At 38.3% G+C, this 14,530-nt stretch overlaps 1 protein-coding gene across 12 annotated transcripts in view; it reads right to left on the bottom strand.

The window, feature by feature from the left end:
• Positions 1 to 14,530, bottom strand: part of IPO11 (importin 11) — a 217,158-nt gene that overhangs the window by 64,077 nt on the left and 138,551 nt on the right. For all 12 annotated transcript variants that reach the window (XR_016220816.1, XR_016220815.1, XM_051853725.3 and 9 more), the window contains 3 exons: positions 9,484 to 9,579; positions 8,617 to 8,730; positions 3,991 to 4,112 (listed from right to left, as the gene is read on the bottom strand). Coding sequence is in view for 10 of the 12 variants with exons in the window: in XM_051853725.3 (XP_051709685.1) it covers positions 3,991 to 4,112; positions 8,617 to 8,730; positions 9,484 to 9,579 (332 nt within the window). In the remaining 2 variants the exon portion in view is untranslated. The remainder of the gene's footprint in view (positions 1 to 3,990; positions 4,113 to 8,616; positions 8,731 to 9,483; positions 9,580 to 14,530) is intronic.

Here is a 14,530-nt window from a genome sequence, read left to right as displayed (position 1 = left end):
GGTGCAGGGGTCCAGGCACTTGGGCCATCTTCTACTACTTTCCCAGGTCATAGCAAAGAGTTGGATCAGAAGAGGAGCAGCCAGGACTAGAACCAGTGCCCATATGGGATGCCGGCGCTTCAGGCCAGGGCATTAACCTGCTGCGCCATAGCACCAGCCCCAGAAAAAATAAATTTTTAAATATTATATTTTGAAAACCTTTTGGCAAATTTAGAATGATCTCACACTGTAATATTAAAATAATTTAATACAGTAGATGTTCACGAATGAATGAAAATGCTGAACAAAATAGCAAACTTTATACACTCCTAATGCTAGTAATGTAAACATTGTTGTCCAGAAACCAGTGGGAGAGAACACATGGGCAAACAGTGGTTAGAAAGTCAGGTCAGGAAATGGACAATTAGTGAAAAAAGATTCCTTAGAACATATGTGGTTAAGATGTTTTTAAATTAATGAAGAAGTATACAGATACTCAACATATCTGAAAATGTACTGAATTAAAAATGAATACATGGGCATAGAGAAACCAAAGGTTTCAGAATTATGACTACATTATATGGGTCAAAAGAAAGGAGTAAAATAAGAACAGCTAACCCCAAGTATGCAGTTTCACTTTATATAAGGAAACTCAGGTAAGCTTACAACAACTGCATTAGGACAATACAATTAAATCCCCCATCCTAAAAACAAGGAAATTTAGGTGCAGAGGAGTTAAATAACTAGGCTCAGTCAACAGCAAGCGATTGATGGCTCTTGGATCGGGGTGGGGTTCTAAAATCTATAGTCCACCAAATTTCTGAACCAGAAGTAATGGTTTAATGGAAAAGAGAATTTGGTGGTTTCCCAAATGGTCATTCTTCAGATTAGTGATTCTAAAGTGTGGACAATGTGACCTGAGGGATGTCTCCTGGCAATGTCTGATGGCATTTTTGATGGCTGTGATTTGAAGCGGGAAGGGAGCAGTGGGTAGATGGCAGGGATGCTGCTAAAGATCCTACAATGCACAAAACAGCCCCACGACAAATAATCATCTGCTCAAAACATCACTAATGCTATGGGTGAAAAACCCTGTTTAAGAAGAGTGGATTTAATTCCACATTTTAAAATCCATTAAAATCAAAGGGGAAAAAATGATGTTTCCCATTTTAGCCTGATTTTAAAAATCATCAATATTATTCTTTAGACTGGCTTATTTTAGGAAAAGGAAATGGCATAGCACAAAATCTGTAGTTAAGGAAAAGAAAGATTACAAATGGGCAACAATCAAACTGTTAACCTGAATATCAACATTCCTTTGCACTAAAGCATATGACTATAAATCCTACTAAATTATAAGCCAAAGACAATGTGGCAAATTGCTACTATGATTCAGTGTGATTAAAGTTTTACTTCAAGTTGTTATATTTTCTGTATTACTCAATGTTTTGATAGTCACTAGCTTATTAAGGATATTACAAAGTTAAATCATTATTCTGTAAAATTCTACCCCTACATTATTCAAGACTTTGTTTCTTTAATAACATGAGCTCACTACTAATGCCTGTAATAATTGCCAATTCTTCATTTTAACAACAAAAATAAAATACAGTTGTCCTGTCTCAAAGATATTAGTTCTCAACTTTCAAATTTTAATTTTTAAGGAAATTTTAAGTCTTAATAAAGTCCTACCCCTCAATTTATGTGGGCTGAAATAAGCCTCAGTCTAAGAATTAGCTTTTCCAATGGAATTCAACTATTAAATTTCCTTAACTTATATGCCAAAAATATTTTTGGAACAACCACATACTTGCATAAAATTAGGTATCAAAGCAAACAGTATTCTCATGAAAAAGTATGCTTCTGATACAAATAGACACCTTGCTGTATTTCCGAACCTACGCCACTGCAAGCTTTCTCTCAGTAATCTCGGTACGAGAACAAAACTCTAATACACTTTATTAACGTCAATATTCTTCCTACTCACTAATTTACCTAACAAATGTTTACAGAGTGCTGACCTCTACGAAGGACTGGGTTCTTTAACATTTTGATATTAAAAGTCTGAAAAATTCTCAAGTCATTGTTTTCCCATAAGAGAAACCCCATAATGAATTAAAATATGATAGTTTAAATCTGGTTTCCAAAAGTAAGTAAAATACCACCCAGTTTCATGGGAAGGAAATGTGTTGATGTGTGTCCACCTAGGAAGCAGAATAACCTGGTAGTTAGTAGAGAAAATACTGGCAGTGAGCTAGCTGCCTAGGTTCAAATGTCATGCCACTTGCTACATATCTGACATTTAAAATGTTATTTAGCATTTTTAAGCACTTGTTTGCTCTGTAAGAAGGCGATAATCCTGCCTATACATCATGGAACTATTAGAGGATTAAATGAGACATGAACAGAATGTACGTAGCAGAGTGCACGGCATATTGGATTTATTATTTACTACTACAGTGCTAGGACAAAATAATAACCTATGTTCTTAATCTAAATTATCCAATGATATAAATAATTCATAAAGAAAAGCAGATTTCTTTCTTTCTTTCTTTTTTTTTTTTTTTTTGACAGGCAGAGTGGACAGTGAGAGAGAGAGAGACAGAGAGAAACGTCTTCTTTGCCGTTGGTTCACCCTCCAATGGCCGCCGCGGCCAGCGCATCACGCTGATCCAAAGCCAGGAGCCAGGTGCTTCTCCTGGTCTCCCATGGGGTGCAGGGCCCAAGCACTTGGGCCATCTTCCACTGCACTCCCTGGCCACAGCAGAGAGCTGGCCTGGAAGAGGGGCAACCGGGACAGAATCCGGCTCCCTGACTGGGACTAGAACCCGGTGTGTTGGCGCCACAGGCGGAGGATTAGCCTAGTGAGCCACGGCGCCGGCCAGAAAAGCAGATTTCTAAAACAAATTGGACTTCACTAATTTATCACTAGGACATACATGTTCTACAAATTCCTCAAGACACAGAAATGTAATATATTATCAGTATTCTTCTCACACAGTATCAAGTCTTCAGGCCTGCTTTTAAAATCAAAAGTAGGAAAAAAACAAAATAGACTGGCAGAATGGCTCTGACAGAAGAAGGAAGGCAAAAGAAGGGCTGTTACACCACTAACGGGTAGCAACCCAAGAAAATACCACCAACATTTAGGAGCTCATTCACGGAGTGGGCTTTGAAAATGTCCGTGAGGAACTCAAAGAAATCTGTCAATCTGCCGTGCAGTAGATGGGGACCCCAGATGTGCACAAGGACACCAGGCTCAAGAAACCACTCCAGAGAAAAAAGCAACGTCCCACATTGTGTCTGTGTATGGTTGTCCATGAAACATAGTAAGGATGAAGAAGCACTATACAAGCTCTCTCTATTGGTTACTTACATACCTTTCACCACTTTCAAAAAATCTACAGTTAGTATGTATGAGAACTAATAATTGTCAAAGTTACAAAACCAAGGTATTTAAAAAAAAATAAAGCTTGTAATGCCAAATTCCACAAAGGATAACAACAACAATGCATTCTTCTGTAAATGTCCAAATCAAAGCATTTTGTACTTGTTTAAGGAAACAAGAATTTCAAGTATAATATGTTCATCTATGTATTGAGAAAAAAATTACCTTGCAAACTTCCTTAGAGACAAGTCAAAATAAAAAAGAATATCATTTATTAATACTATTTAATTATCATACTTTATATTTTGAAGTGTTATTGATTTTAAATATTAGATATTTAATATACCTGTATAAAAGGAGCCTAAAATAAGTGTACTAAAATCTGGTGATCATAAAATGGAAATCTAGACAAAAACAGGAAATGAATAATAAATCAAATTAAACTGGAGCCCAAAAACTAAAGAGTAAATCTCCCATTTATGCCTTTCTAGATCTGGACCAACACTTGCCATATCAGTGTCTGCTAACACTACCACTCATACACAAAAAAGCAACACTGATGGCCAAAAACAATGTTAACCTTGATGCTTCAAAGAAACCAAGCTAAGAAAACGTTTCCTTACCTGTTATCAGATGGCAGGAGAGACAGCAAAGCCAAAGCTGAAAGTTTCCTTCTTTCGGGCTGGGTAATGTTGTCCATTCGATCCACCCACATTTCAATCATGTTTCCCAAAAGCTGGTCCATCTAAAAAAGATGAGGGGTTTCAAAATATTTGAAATACTATTTATTGATGACAAGTACTGTTAAAAGCCAAAATTTCCTGTCATGGCTAAAGTTCAATTCCACCAAACCACAAAACTAGCATACCTGAATTTAGGCTAAGTCTTCAGCTCATAAGAGTTAATTTGAGCAAAACCAGAAATTGACTACAATGAATCTTTTTTTTTTTAATTTTTTTTTTTTTTATTTTTTGACAGGCAGAGTGGACAGTGAGAGAGAGAGACAGAGAGAAAGGTCTTCCTTTGCCGTTGGTTCACCCTCCAATGGCCGCCACGGCTGGCGCGCTGCGCTGATCCAAAGCCAGGAGCCAGGTACTTATCCTGGTCTCCCATGGGGTGCAGGGCTCAAGCACTTGGGCCATCCTCCACTGCACTCCCTGGCCACAGCAGAGAGCTGGCCTGGAAGAGGGGCAACCGGGACAGAATCCGGCACCCCGACCGGGACTAGAACCCGGTGTGCCGGCGCCACAAGGCAGAGGATTACCCTAGTAAGCCGTGGCACTGGCCTACAATTAATCTTGACAGGTAAGTAGATTTATTCAAAAGCTGTATATAAAATATGAGTGATTTTTTTAAAGATTTTATTTACTTATTTGAGATGCAGAGTTACAGAGGGAGGGAAGAGACAAAGAACCATCCACTGGTTCACTCCCCAGATGGCTATAATGGTTGGAGCTAAGTTGATCTGAAGGCAGGAGCCAGGAGGTTCTTCTGAGTCTCCCACATGGGTGCAGGGGCCCAATTATTTGGGCCATCTTCTACTGCTTTCCCACGCCATAGCAGAGAGCTGGATCAGAAGTGGAACAGCAGGGACCTGAACCGGTGCCCATATAGGATTCCGGTGCCAAAGGCAGAGACTTAGCCCACTACACCACAGCACAGCCCTAATGAGTGATTTTGGTAACTTCATTTATACACCAATCAATATTCTCTTCCTGGTACACTGAAAAAGTTCATGCATTATTCAAAACTGTCAATTTGTACTTATAGTTTATTTATTAAATTATAGATTATTACTGATAAATGTTCTAAAATTTCCTGGATTGATTTGCTGCTATGCTCAGAATAAAGGTGAGGTTGTGACCTCAACCTGCAGAATTTCAAAGGAAAACAAGTGAATAATTTCCTACAACATTTATAATCAACATCAAAATAAAGGCAAAATAAATCAACATAACCATTATATTCCTAAAGCTATACCTATGAAGTTTGTATTCATTAAGTAAAAGCTTTCTTAAAAACTATAAAAAAAAATAAATGAATATAATACAGGATTAGCATTATAGTTAATTTCATGTCAACCCAGCAATGTTAGGTACTCAATTGCCTAAACACTAGTCAGTCTGCAAGTTGCTGTGTATTTTGTAGATATGCTTTGTAACTGCAATGAGAGAATTTTAAGTAAAGATTACCCTAGATAATGAGAGAGGCCTGTAGCCAATCAGTTGAGACTTTAGAGCAAAAACTGAAAAACAAGTTTTCTTGTTAAGATTTTATTTATTTATTTGGAAGTAAGAGCTACAGAGAGAGAATCCGCTGGTTCACTTCCCAGATGGCCACAATGGTCAAGGCTGCACCAGAATGAAGCCAGGTGCTTCATCTGGGTCTCCTATGTAGGTGCAGGGGCTTTACCCACTATGCCACAATGCTGGCCCCTCTGAAAAACAAATTTTGTCTCAAAATTTTAATAAAGAAATTCTGTCAGTTTCTTGCCTGTCCTACAACATTTCAACATGTCAGTCTCCACAATTATGGACTTGGTAACATGAAACTGACCTTCAGTTCCCATTCTTTTCTACTCTAGTGCTCCCGCATTTTTGCCAAGAAATACTTCAACACATTATTTATAATCAACAGTTATGAAAGCACTTATAAGTTCAAACTGGCCACTTACACTAAATTTTAGTTCCCCATCTGTGCGCCATACTCTAAGATGGCACAATAAACTCAAAAGAATATTTAAGATTATTGCGAGAAGCAATGTGATATCTGTCAGATACTTCAAGATCTTCTTTGCCCAAGGAACTTCCCAGTTTGAACATTAAAGGTCATCCAATGACTTCATCTTGAAAAATACAAACCAAAAATTAAGGTAGAGGAGAACTAACATAAAGGTATCTAATCTGATTTCCAGGACTGAGGATTAGAGCAGTGCAACAGACATGTACATTCCACCTTTCAATAACTGAAATTAAATTTAAGAATGAAATAGGCCGGCGTCGCGGCTCACTAGGCTAATCCTCCGCCTAGCGGCACCGGCACACCAGGTTCTAGTCCCGGTTGGGGCGCCGGATTCTGTCCCGGTTGCCCCTCTTCCAGGCCAGCTCTCTGCTGTGGCCAGGGAGTGCAGTGGAGGATGGCCCAGGTGCTTGGGCCCTGCACCCCATGGGAGACCAGGAAAAGTACCTGGCTCCTGCCATCGGATCAGCGCGGTGCGCCAGCTGCAGCACGCCGGCCGCGGCGGCCATTGGAGGGTGAACCAACGGCAAAGGAAGACCTTTCTCTCTGTCTCTCTCTCTCACTGTCCACTCTGCCTGTCAAAAAAAAAAAAAAAAAAAAAAAAAAGAATGAAATAAAAATATTTTTAAATTTCTGTGTATTATTATCATAATAAGTAGTTTGGATCTAACTTCTTAATAAACAGAACTGTTAGATATTTCTTTTGGACTAAGAGCACTGTAAAAATATTATTAAGATACTAAAGGTTCCATGAATCAAGATAGCTTGGCAATTTTTTAATTATCCTATGGTGTCTTGGCTTCTGGCTTTGTCCTGGCCCAGCTCTGGCTGTTGCAGTCATTTGGAGAGTGAACTACAGAACAGAAGATCCCCCTCTCTCTCTTTCAAGTAAATAAATAAATCTTTAAAACAAATTTGTTTGCTGAACTTTTCTTCAACATTTTCTCATCACAGCTAAAATTGATAAGCTAATGATATTCTCTCCTATCCAATAAACAAGGCTGGGATCCTTAGTAGCTTAACTTTAGAAAAACTGCACACACATTCTAAAATGTATACTTTCTCTGAATTTCCATGAATTACATATTTGTTTCAGTCATAAATCAAAAGATTTCACAAATTGTCTCCCTTACAGAAATATCAAGTACACTCTACCTTGTATATCTTACAAATCTTAACAGATCAACAAATGAAAACATAAAAATCTTATTTGAATATCATATAAACAGTCTCAAGATACCTAATCATTTAAGAATCTACTCAAAACTTATCCTGGTCATTGATTTCAGCTACAGTATTTTTAGTAAACATTTGCTGAAAAGGTTATTTTCCACAATAATTAGGAAAATCTCTCAATTCATGGCATTAAAACAAGTTCATTAAAAAATGAAACAAAAACAGCACAAGATCATAAATATTCCTATTTCAGATTATGTGTCAGAAATGAGAAATAGCAACCATAAATTAAAATTCTATTCTATGGCTATGCAAAATAAAATTGCCTATTTTGAGTGAGAATAAGCTGTGCAAGTTTCATTTGCTTTTTACATATTCCCTTTTCATTCTTCTACTCCAGGTTATGGGTACAACACAAATTATTAAAGACAAAAGGTAAAATTTTAAATATTACAAAAAGACTCTTAGACGGATTTATTATTTCATCAAACTCTTTCTAATTTATATATGGATAAATACCTCCTTAAATTTAGGTGTACTAAATCAAATAAATGCAGAATAGAGCTACAGTGGAGTGCCAATTCTCCTATTCACTGGCCAAGATAATATTCAACAGCTTATTGTCCAATATTTTGTGTTTGGTGTGCAAGAGCAGAGTAAGAGGTACTGATCTGTTATAGTCATTTAGATAGCAGTGGTAGTAAAATAACACATTCCCTTGGCAAGGTTTTAGAGACACAGGTACTTCCATCCAAGGTTCGTGGGAGAACAGATTAACATCATCCCAACGGAGAACGGGCTGGCAACAGCCTTCACAACTACAGATTCCTTTAGCCTTTGACTCAGTCTGGCTTCTAGACTGATCTACAGATGTAGATGTTTCTGCGTGAAATGAGAATGCACAAGATTATCCTTTGCAGTAGTACTGTTTGTGTTTACAAAGACATGGACACAAATCAATGTCCACCAAGAGAGGACTATTGAAATATACTGTGGTATGTCCACATAATGGAATAAAGAGGCTGGATGTCTGGCCATCTGTTAAGATTCTGTTGAAGATATCTGAATCCCATATGACAGTACCCGGGGTCAGTAACTGGCTCTGGCTCCTGACTCCAGCGTGAGGCAGTAGTTACGGTCCAAATAATTGGGTTCCTGCCACCCATGTGGGAGGCCTGGATTGAGTTCCTGGCTCCCAACTTTGCCACAGCCTGGTGCCAGCCATTAAGGGCATTTGGGGAATGAACCAATGGATAATCATTCTCTCTGTTTCTCTGCCTTTCAAATAAAGTTTAAAGTAAATTAAAAAAAAATTTAGGTATACTGACTCTTACCTCTTGATTAAATTTATGTGCCATCTCACTGAGCAGTGAAGAGAAGAAACTAGCATTTTGTAGTAGCACTCGACCCATAACTCCAAGATACGTGGACATCACCACAGGATACCTCTGAGCAATCAAAACACAGCACATGTTAAATTGTGTTAAGGTACAAGCATAAATTATTATAAACAATCACTGACACAGTAACAATCACCACGGTTATAAAATATTCTCCTTCAAATTGCTTCCTGTCAAAATGAACATCCAATACTACCCGAGTTCTAATTAATTTACTAAATACATATAACACATGGAATATGGGTACTAAATATATGGACATGAATTATAGATGCATGATATATACGTATAATAAAGAGAAAGATTAATCAATGGCATTTTATATTACTTTAAATGTTCATAACCTATATAGTTATATGGATCTATTTAAGAGCTGAACATTATTCTGTAACAATATGAGGGGTCTTCAAAAGTTTGTAGATAATGTTTACTATGGAACAAAACTAAGTGTGGATTTCAATCCATTTGTCCATGAACACTTTAAAGTACCTTCATACTAGCACTATTCTTCTCCCTCCCAGTCAAAATAGTTAAGCACTGAAGTTAAGCCATTAACTATTCCTCCAGCTCAAATCACTCAAATCTCACATCCTACATGTGAGAAGAGATGAGATGTCAAAGGCAATCAACACTTTCCTGTGCAGAGTGCGTAATTCCCCTGAAAGCTGACCTTCATTTAATTTCCAAGATATAAGGAAAGCTTTCTTTTTAAATCTTACAAAGAAGAAATGATCTGTTGAAGGAGAACAATTAAAATGAGACCTTGGAGTGCAATGCTACCTTAGTTAACAGAAATCTTACCTCTCCTTCTATAATACCCCTGAAAACACAGGGTAAAATTGGTTGAAACATTTGCGGGCCTAATACTGGATTCACTTTAAGAGCATTTTCCACAACCTAAAAACCAGAAAGACACATTGGTAATATTCAAACAGCAAGTCAGCTTCATGCAAATCACAGGTAAGAAAACAATGCACTATACTAAATATCAGACCCCAAGCTTGAGAATTTGCAGAGGCTTTAAAAAGCTAAGAACTGTACATTATCTTTTAATTCCATTTTTCCATGAACTTTTTGAAACCTCCATACATACATAATACACTAATTCAAGCAGTAGACACAGCTTAAAAAACATTTTTAAAAAACTGCAGTTTGAGGCCAGCGCCGTGGCTCAATAGGCGAATCCTCCACCTAGCGGCGCCGGCACACCGGGTTCTAGTCCCGACCAGGGCGCCAGATTCTGTCTCGGTTGCCCCTCTTCCAGGCCAGCTCTCTGCTATGGCCCGGGAGTGCAGTGGAGGATGGCCCAAGTGCTTGGGCCCTGCACCCCATGGGAGACCAGGAGAAGCACCTGGCTCCTGCCTTTGGATCAGCGCGTTGCGCCGGGCACAGCGCGCCTGCTGCGGCAGCCATTGGAGGGTGAACCAACGGCAAAAGGAAAACGTTTCTCTCTGTCTCTCTCTCACTGTCCACTCTGCCTGTCAAAAACAAAACAAAAAAGAAAAGAAAAAAAAAACTGCAGTTTGATATAAAGTAGGGTATTTAGACACAGCTATAATCCCATTGTAACAACTTAAAGCATCATGCTGTTAATGTAATTCTTGCCCTGTGCTTTAAACAACTGTTAGAGAATATTGAAATAGTAGAAACAGTAAAAGGCATTTAAGAACTATTTGCTTTTAATCATGAAAAGGGAAGTCAGTGGCAAATATCTCACCGATGAAAAATAAATATATATTTAAGTTCATCAATAAGCTGGAGGAGAAAGGGTATGTTGCGTATATACTGCATATTTATTTATCACTATATTTCAGTTACACACAGTATTTGTTGTATTGATACGTGTGAAAACTTGTAGTAGAAAAAAAAAATTTTTTTTTTTTTTCATTTTATTTGAATGACAAAGAGCAAGAAAGAAAGGCAGAAAAATGTCCCATCTGCTCTGGTTCACTCCAGAAATGCCCACAACAGCCAGGGTTGAGCCAGGCCAAAGCTAAGAGGCTGGATCTCAATTCAGGTCTCCCACAGAGGTAGAGAAAGGACCCAAATACTTGAGCCATCAACTGCTGCCTCCCATGGTCTATACTAGCAGAAAGCTGAAACTGGAAGGCGAGGCAGCACTCAAGCCCAGGCACTCGGGTGCAGCATCTTAACGGCTGCACCGAATGCCCACCCCAGAAATTAGTTTTTTGTAAGTGAGGTGTTTCCTCTATAAGAAGGTGGATAATTATAAAATTCTTGCAGGGCTGAATTTTTGCTTACATGTTTATTTTATTTTATTTTTTACTTTTTAGAGAGAAAGGCTAAGAGAAAGAGGTCAAGAAGCAGCAATAAGGACCAACAAGGACATCTGTTCCATGCTTCTGCCCAAGGGCTTCAGAGGTGGGAAAGGACAGACACTACCTAAGAGGACTGTGGGCAAGGAACCAGGCCCAGGGTCGGGCCAAAAATCTCCAATGACTTCCAGATCTACCACTGGCATTCTGAGTGACAAAACTGTTTACTATATACAACTAATCCATGCACTGAAGGCCTATTAGCATTGCTGGCCCCTGCTCATTATGTGCCAACAAAGGGCAATGGCAATCAATCATTTCCAAGCATTTTGAAACATTTCCAAGGTATACAAACAACTCCCATAACTGACAACATTCTCAACTTTGAGCAAGAATTGAAGTAAATGTCCAAAGACAGTATTAAAAATATAAAAATGTTACTGTAGGCCAAGAACTATCAGGGATAAAAGATTCCACTTCTTGATTAAAAACAAGAGGATATAAAAATTTAAATGCCAACTCAATAAAATTTATTTTTCTTTTAAAAAAATTACATCTGGGAAGAGAGATAAACAAGGAAGATCTATAGATGAGGTAGGAGATGAAGATGTCACCATTGTTTATCTGTGAATGGGAGGAAGTAATGCAATTAGCTGACTGCTTAAAAACACATTTATCTGCATTCCTTCCTGAAACCCCACTAACATTACACTGAAGGGATCCGGGGGTTGGGGAGCATAATTTTAAGAGAAAAAGGAAATGAGAAATAAAGACTGGATGCAGGGAGAAGAAACTAAAGATGCTGACTCCCTAGTTAGAGCAAGCTGAATTCTAAGGAAGAAAGCGGAGATGCAGTCTGATTCACCTCATCTATCTGTTCACCACTTGTCTCTCTCCTAGAACTCAGGAGTATGCCACCCACATTAGAGACCAGGATTGAGTTCCTGACTCCTGGCTTCGGCCTGGCCCAGCCACAGGTGTTGAGGGCATTTGGGGAGTGAGTAAGTGGATGGAAGGTAATTTCTCCCACACTCTCTCTTTCTCTAAGCCTTTCCAACAGATAAAATCAATTTTTTAAAAAAGGTCAGGAATCATTAAGAGCAAAAAATCACAGAAAAATGAGATAATTTTTGAAAAATTAAGCAGAAAAATACCACTATCATACTTGTGGACCAAGCAGAGAAGATACTAAAAATTCAGAAGATAGTAATGATGAGATACAGAACAGCTGAACAGTGGGCTGTCAGTGATGAGTCTCACAATGCTCCCTGTTCTCACATCTGGTGCAACAGGAACAACTGTAATGCCAACAGTGAGTTTCCATTTTGACATACTGAATTTGAATAAGCCTGTGACAAATTTATATGAAATGCTAATACGTGTTCTCAAAATGAAAAATCTCAGATCCTAATAAACATATTTAACACAAATATACAAGATTTAAGTCATACTAGCATTACTAATAACAGTAATAGACTGAATGTAATTTAAATTTGATTTTATTTGCTCCAACATTATATTCCACTAGGGGTATAAATGTAAACTATTAAATAAAGTTACTTGAAATACTCTTCTCAGATGACTGTCACCAGTAGTATATTAGTTAAATTCTTCAGTCTTTTTCTTTAGGAACTGCTTTTGCTTTTTTAAACTTTTTATTTATTTGAAAGGCAGAGAGCCAGACAGAGATCTTCCATCTGCTGGTTCATTGCCCTAATGCTCACAACTGCCAGGACTGAGCCATGTTGAAGCCAGGAGCCAGAAACTTGACCCAGTCTCCCACATTGGTGGCAGGGATCCAAGGACCTGAGCTGTCTCCTGCTGCCTCCCAGGGAGCACACTACCAGGAAGTCGGAATCAGAAGCAAAGCCAGGGCCTGAATTCAAGCACTCTGCTAAAGGCTGTGGGCATCACAAGTGGAGTCTTAACCACTGCACCAAACACCAGCAACTATTTACTAAAATCATAAACCCAAATATGGCTCCAAGCTTTGAAGTGTAACACAAACACAGTAGGTCCTCAAAGATCTAGTGTCCACTCTCTCCTACCACTAGACAACCACTCATCATTTGCTTCCTTCTCCCATTGCTTTCTTTGTTCCATTCTTTAAACTAAAAACATAGACTCTATTCTTTAGTTAATCCTTGAATCCCCCTAAAGCTGTATGTAGAGTATTACAATGTATGGCAGAATAGGTTGTGGTACTTCCAAATACCTTTTACTAATTACTTTTTCCAGCATTTCCTATCACAAATAGAACTTCTGCACTTTAGTTTTAATCCATCTGCTTTCTGAATACACCTGCAACACAATGTTTTTAAAATTCTTCCAGAAAAGGCAGATTTCTCTGCACTTAGGAATCCATTTTCTCAATTTAGGTTTCTACTGCATATAGTAGTTAAAAGCTTGAATCCTAGTCAGAATATGCCTCTGATTATGTCATCACTCCAAAATGTACTAGCTATGTAATCTCAGAAAAATGATTTACCTCTCTGTGGTTTAATTTTTTCCACACAAAAATGGGGAGAACATTACTGATATCATGTTTATGTGAGAATTAAATAATCACAATGTTTCTACTTATAAATGTGTAACATAGGAAACGACAGTATAAACTCATTTTTAAAAAGATTTATTTATTTGAAAGACATTATGACACAGAGAGACAGATCTTCCATCCCTAAATGCCTACAACAGCTAGGATGGGGCCAGGCTGAAGCAAGGAGCCAGGAACTCCATCCAGGTCTCCCACTTAGTGACAGGAACTCAATAACTGAATCATCATCCCCTGCTTCCCAGGCACATTACCAGGAAGCTAAAAAATCACGAAGTGCAGTAGCCAGGACTCAATATGGGACACAGGCGTCCCAGGTAGCAGCTTAACAAATGAATGACAACACCAGCCCCTAACTATATTCTAAAAATCTATAGTTTAGAATACAGTTGTTATAAAACAAATTATGGGGCCAGCACTGTGGTGCAGTGGGTTAATGCCCTGGCCTGAAGTGCTGGCATCCCATATGAGCGCTGGTTCTAGTCCCGACTGCTCCTCTTCTGATCCAGCTCTCTGCTATGGCCTGGGAGGGCAGTAGAAGATGGCCCAGGTCCTTGGGCCCCTGTACCCACGTGGGAGACCCAGAGGAAGCTCCTGGCTCCTGGCTTCAGATTGGCACAGCTACAGCCACTGCGGACATCTGGGGAGTGAACTATGGGAGGGAGGACCTCTCTCTCTCTGCCTTTCTTCTCTCTGTGTAGCTCTGACTTTCAAAGAAATAAATAAATCTTTAAAACAAATTATATCTTAAAAGTATTCCTGGCATCTTAAGCTTTGTCACATTGAATAAAAAAAACTTGGCTTAATAATGTCTGATATGACCATGACAGAAATGAGAATTTCAAAACTCAAAATAATATATGTGTGTCAATAAATTTAAAATTAGATATGTTAATTTAAATTGGAGTATTTTTAAAATATAATTGTATCTATCTAGATAACTTGTTCCAAGTCACAGGATACATTAAAGTCTTTTTTTGCTCTAATCCATTTGCTTCTAAAGCAGCCATAGTGGTCC

The sequence above is a fragment of the Oryctolagus cuniculus genome, chromosome 14 (assembly GCF_051225735.1).
Source record: "Oryctolagus cuniculus isolate XC-2025 breed Fujian yellow rabbit chromosome 14, ASM5122573v1, whole genome shotgun sequence".
Classification (NCBI taxonomy): Eukaryota; Metazoa; Chordata; class Mammalia; order Lagomorpha; family Leporidae; genus Oryctolagus; species Oryctolagus cuniculus.
The sequence above is the reverse complement of the archived record's forward strand: the minus strand, read 5'-3'. Positions and strand labels throughout refer to the sequence as shown.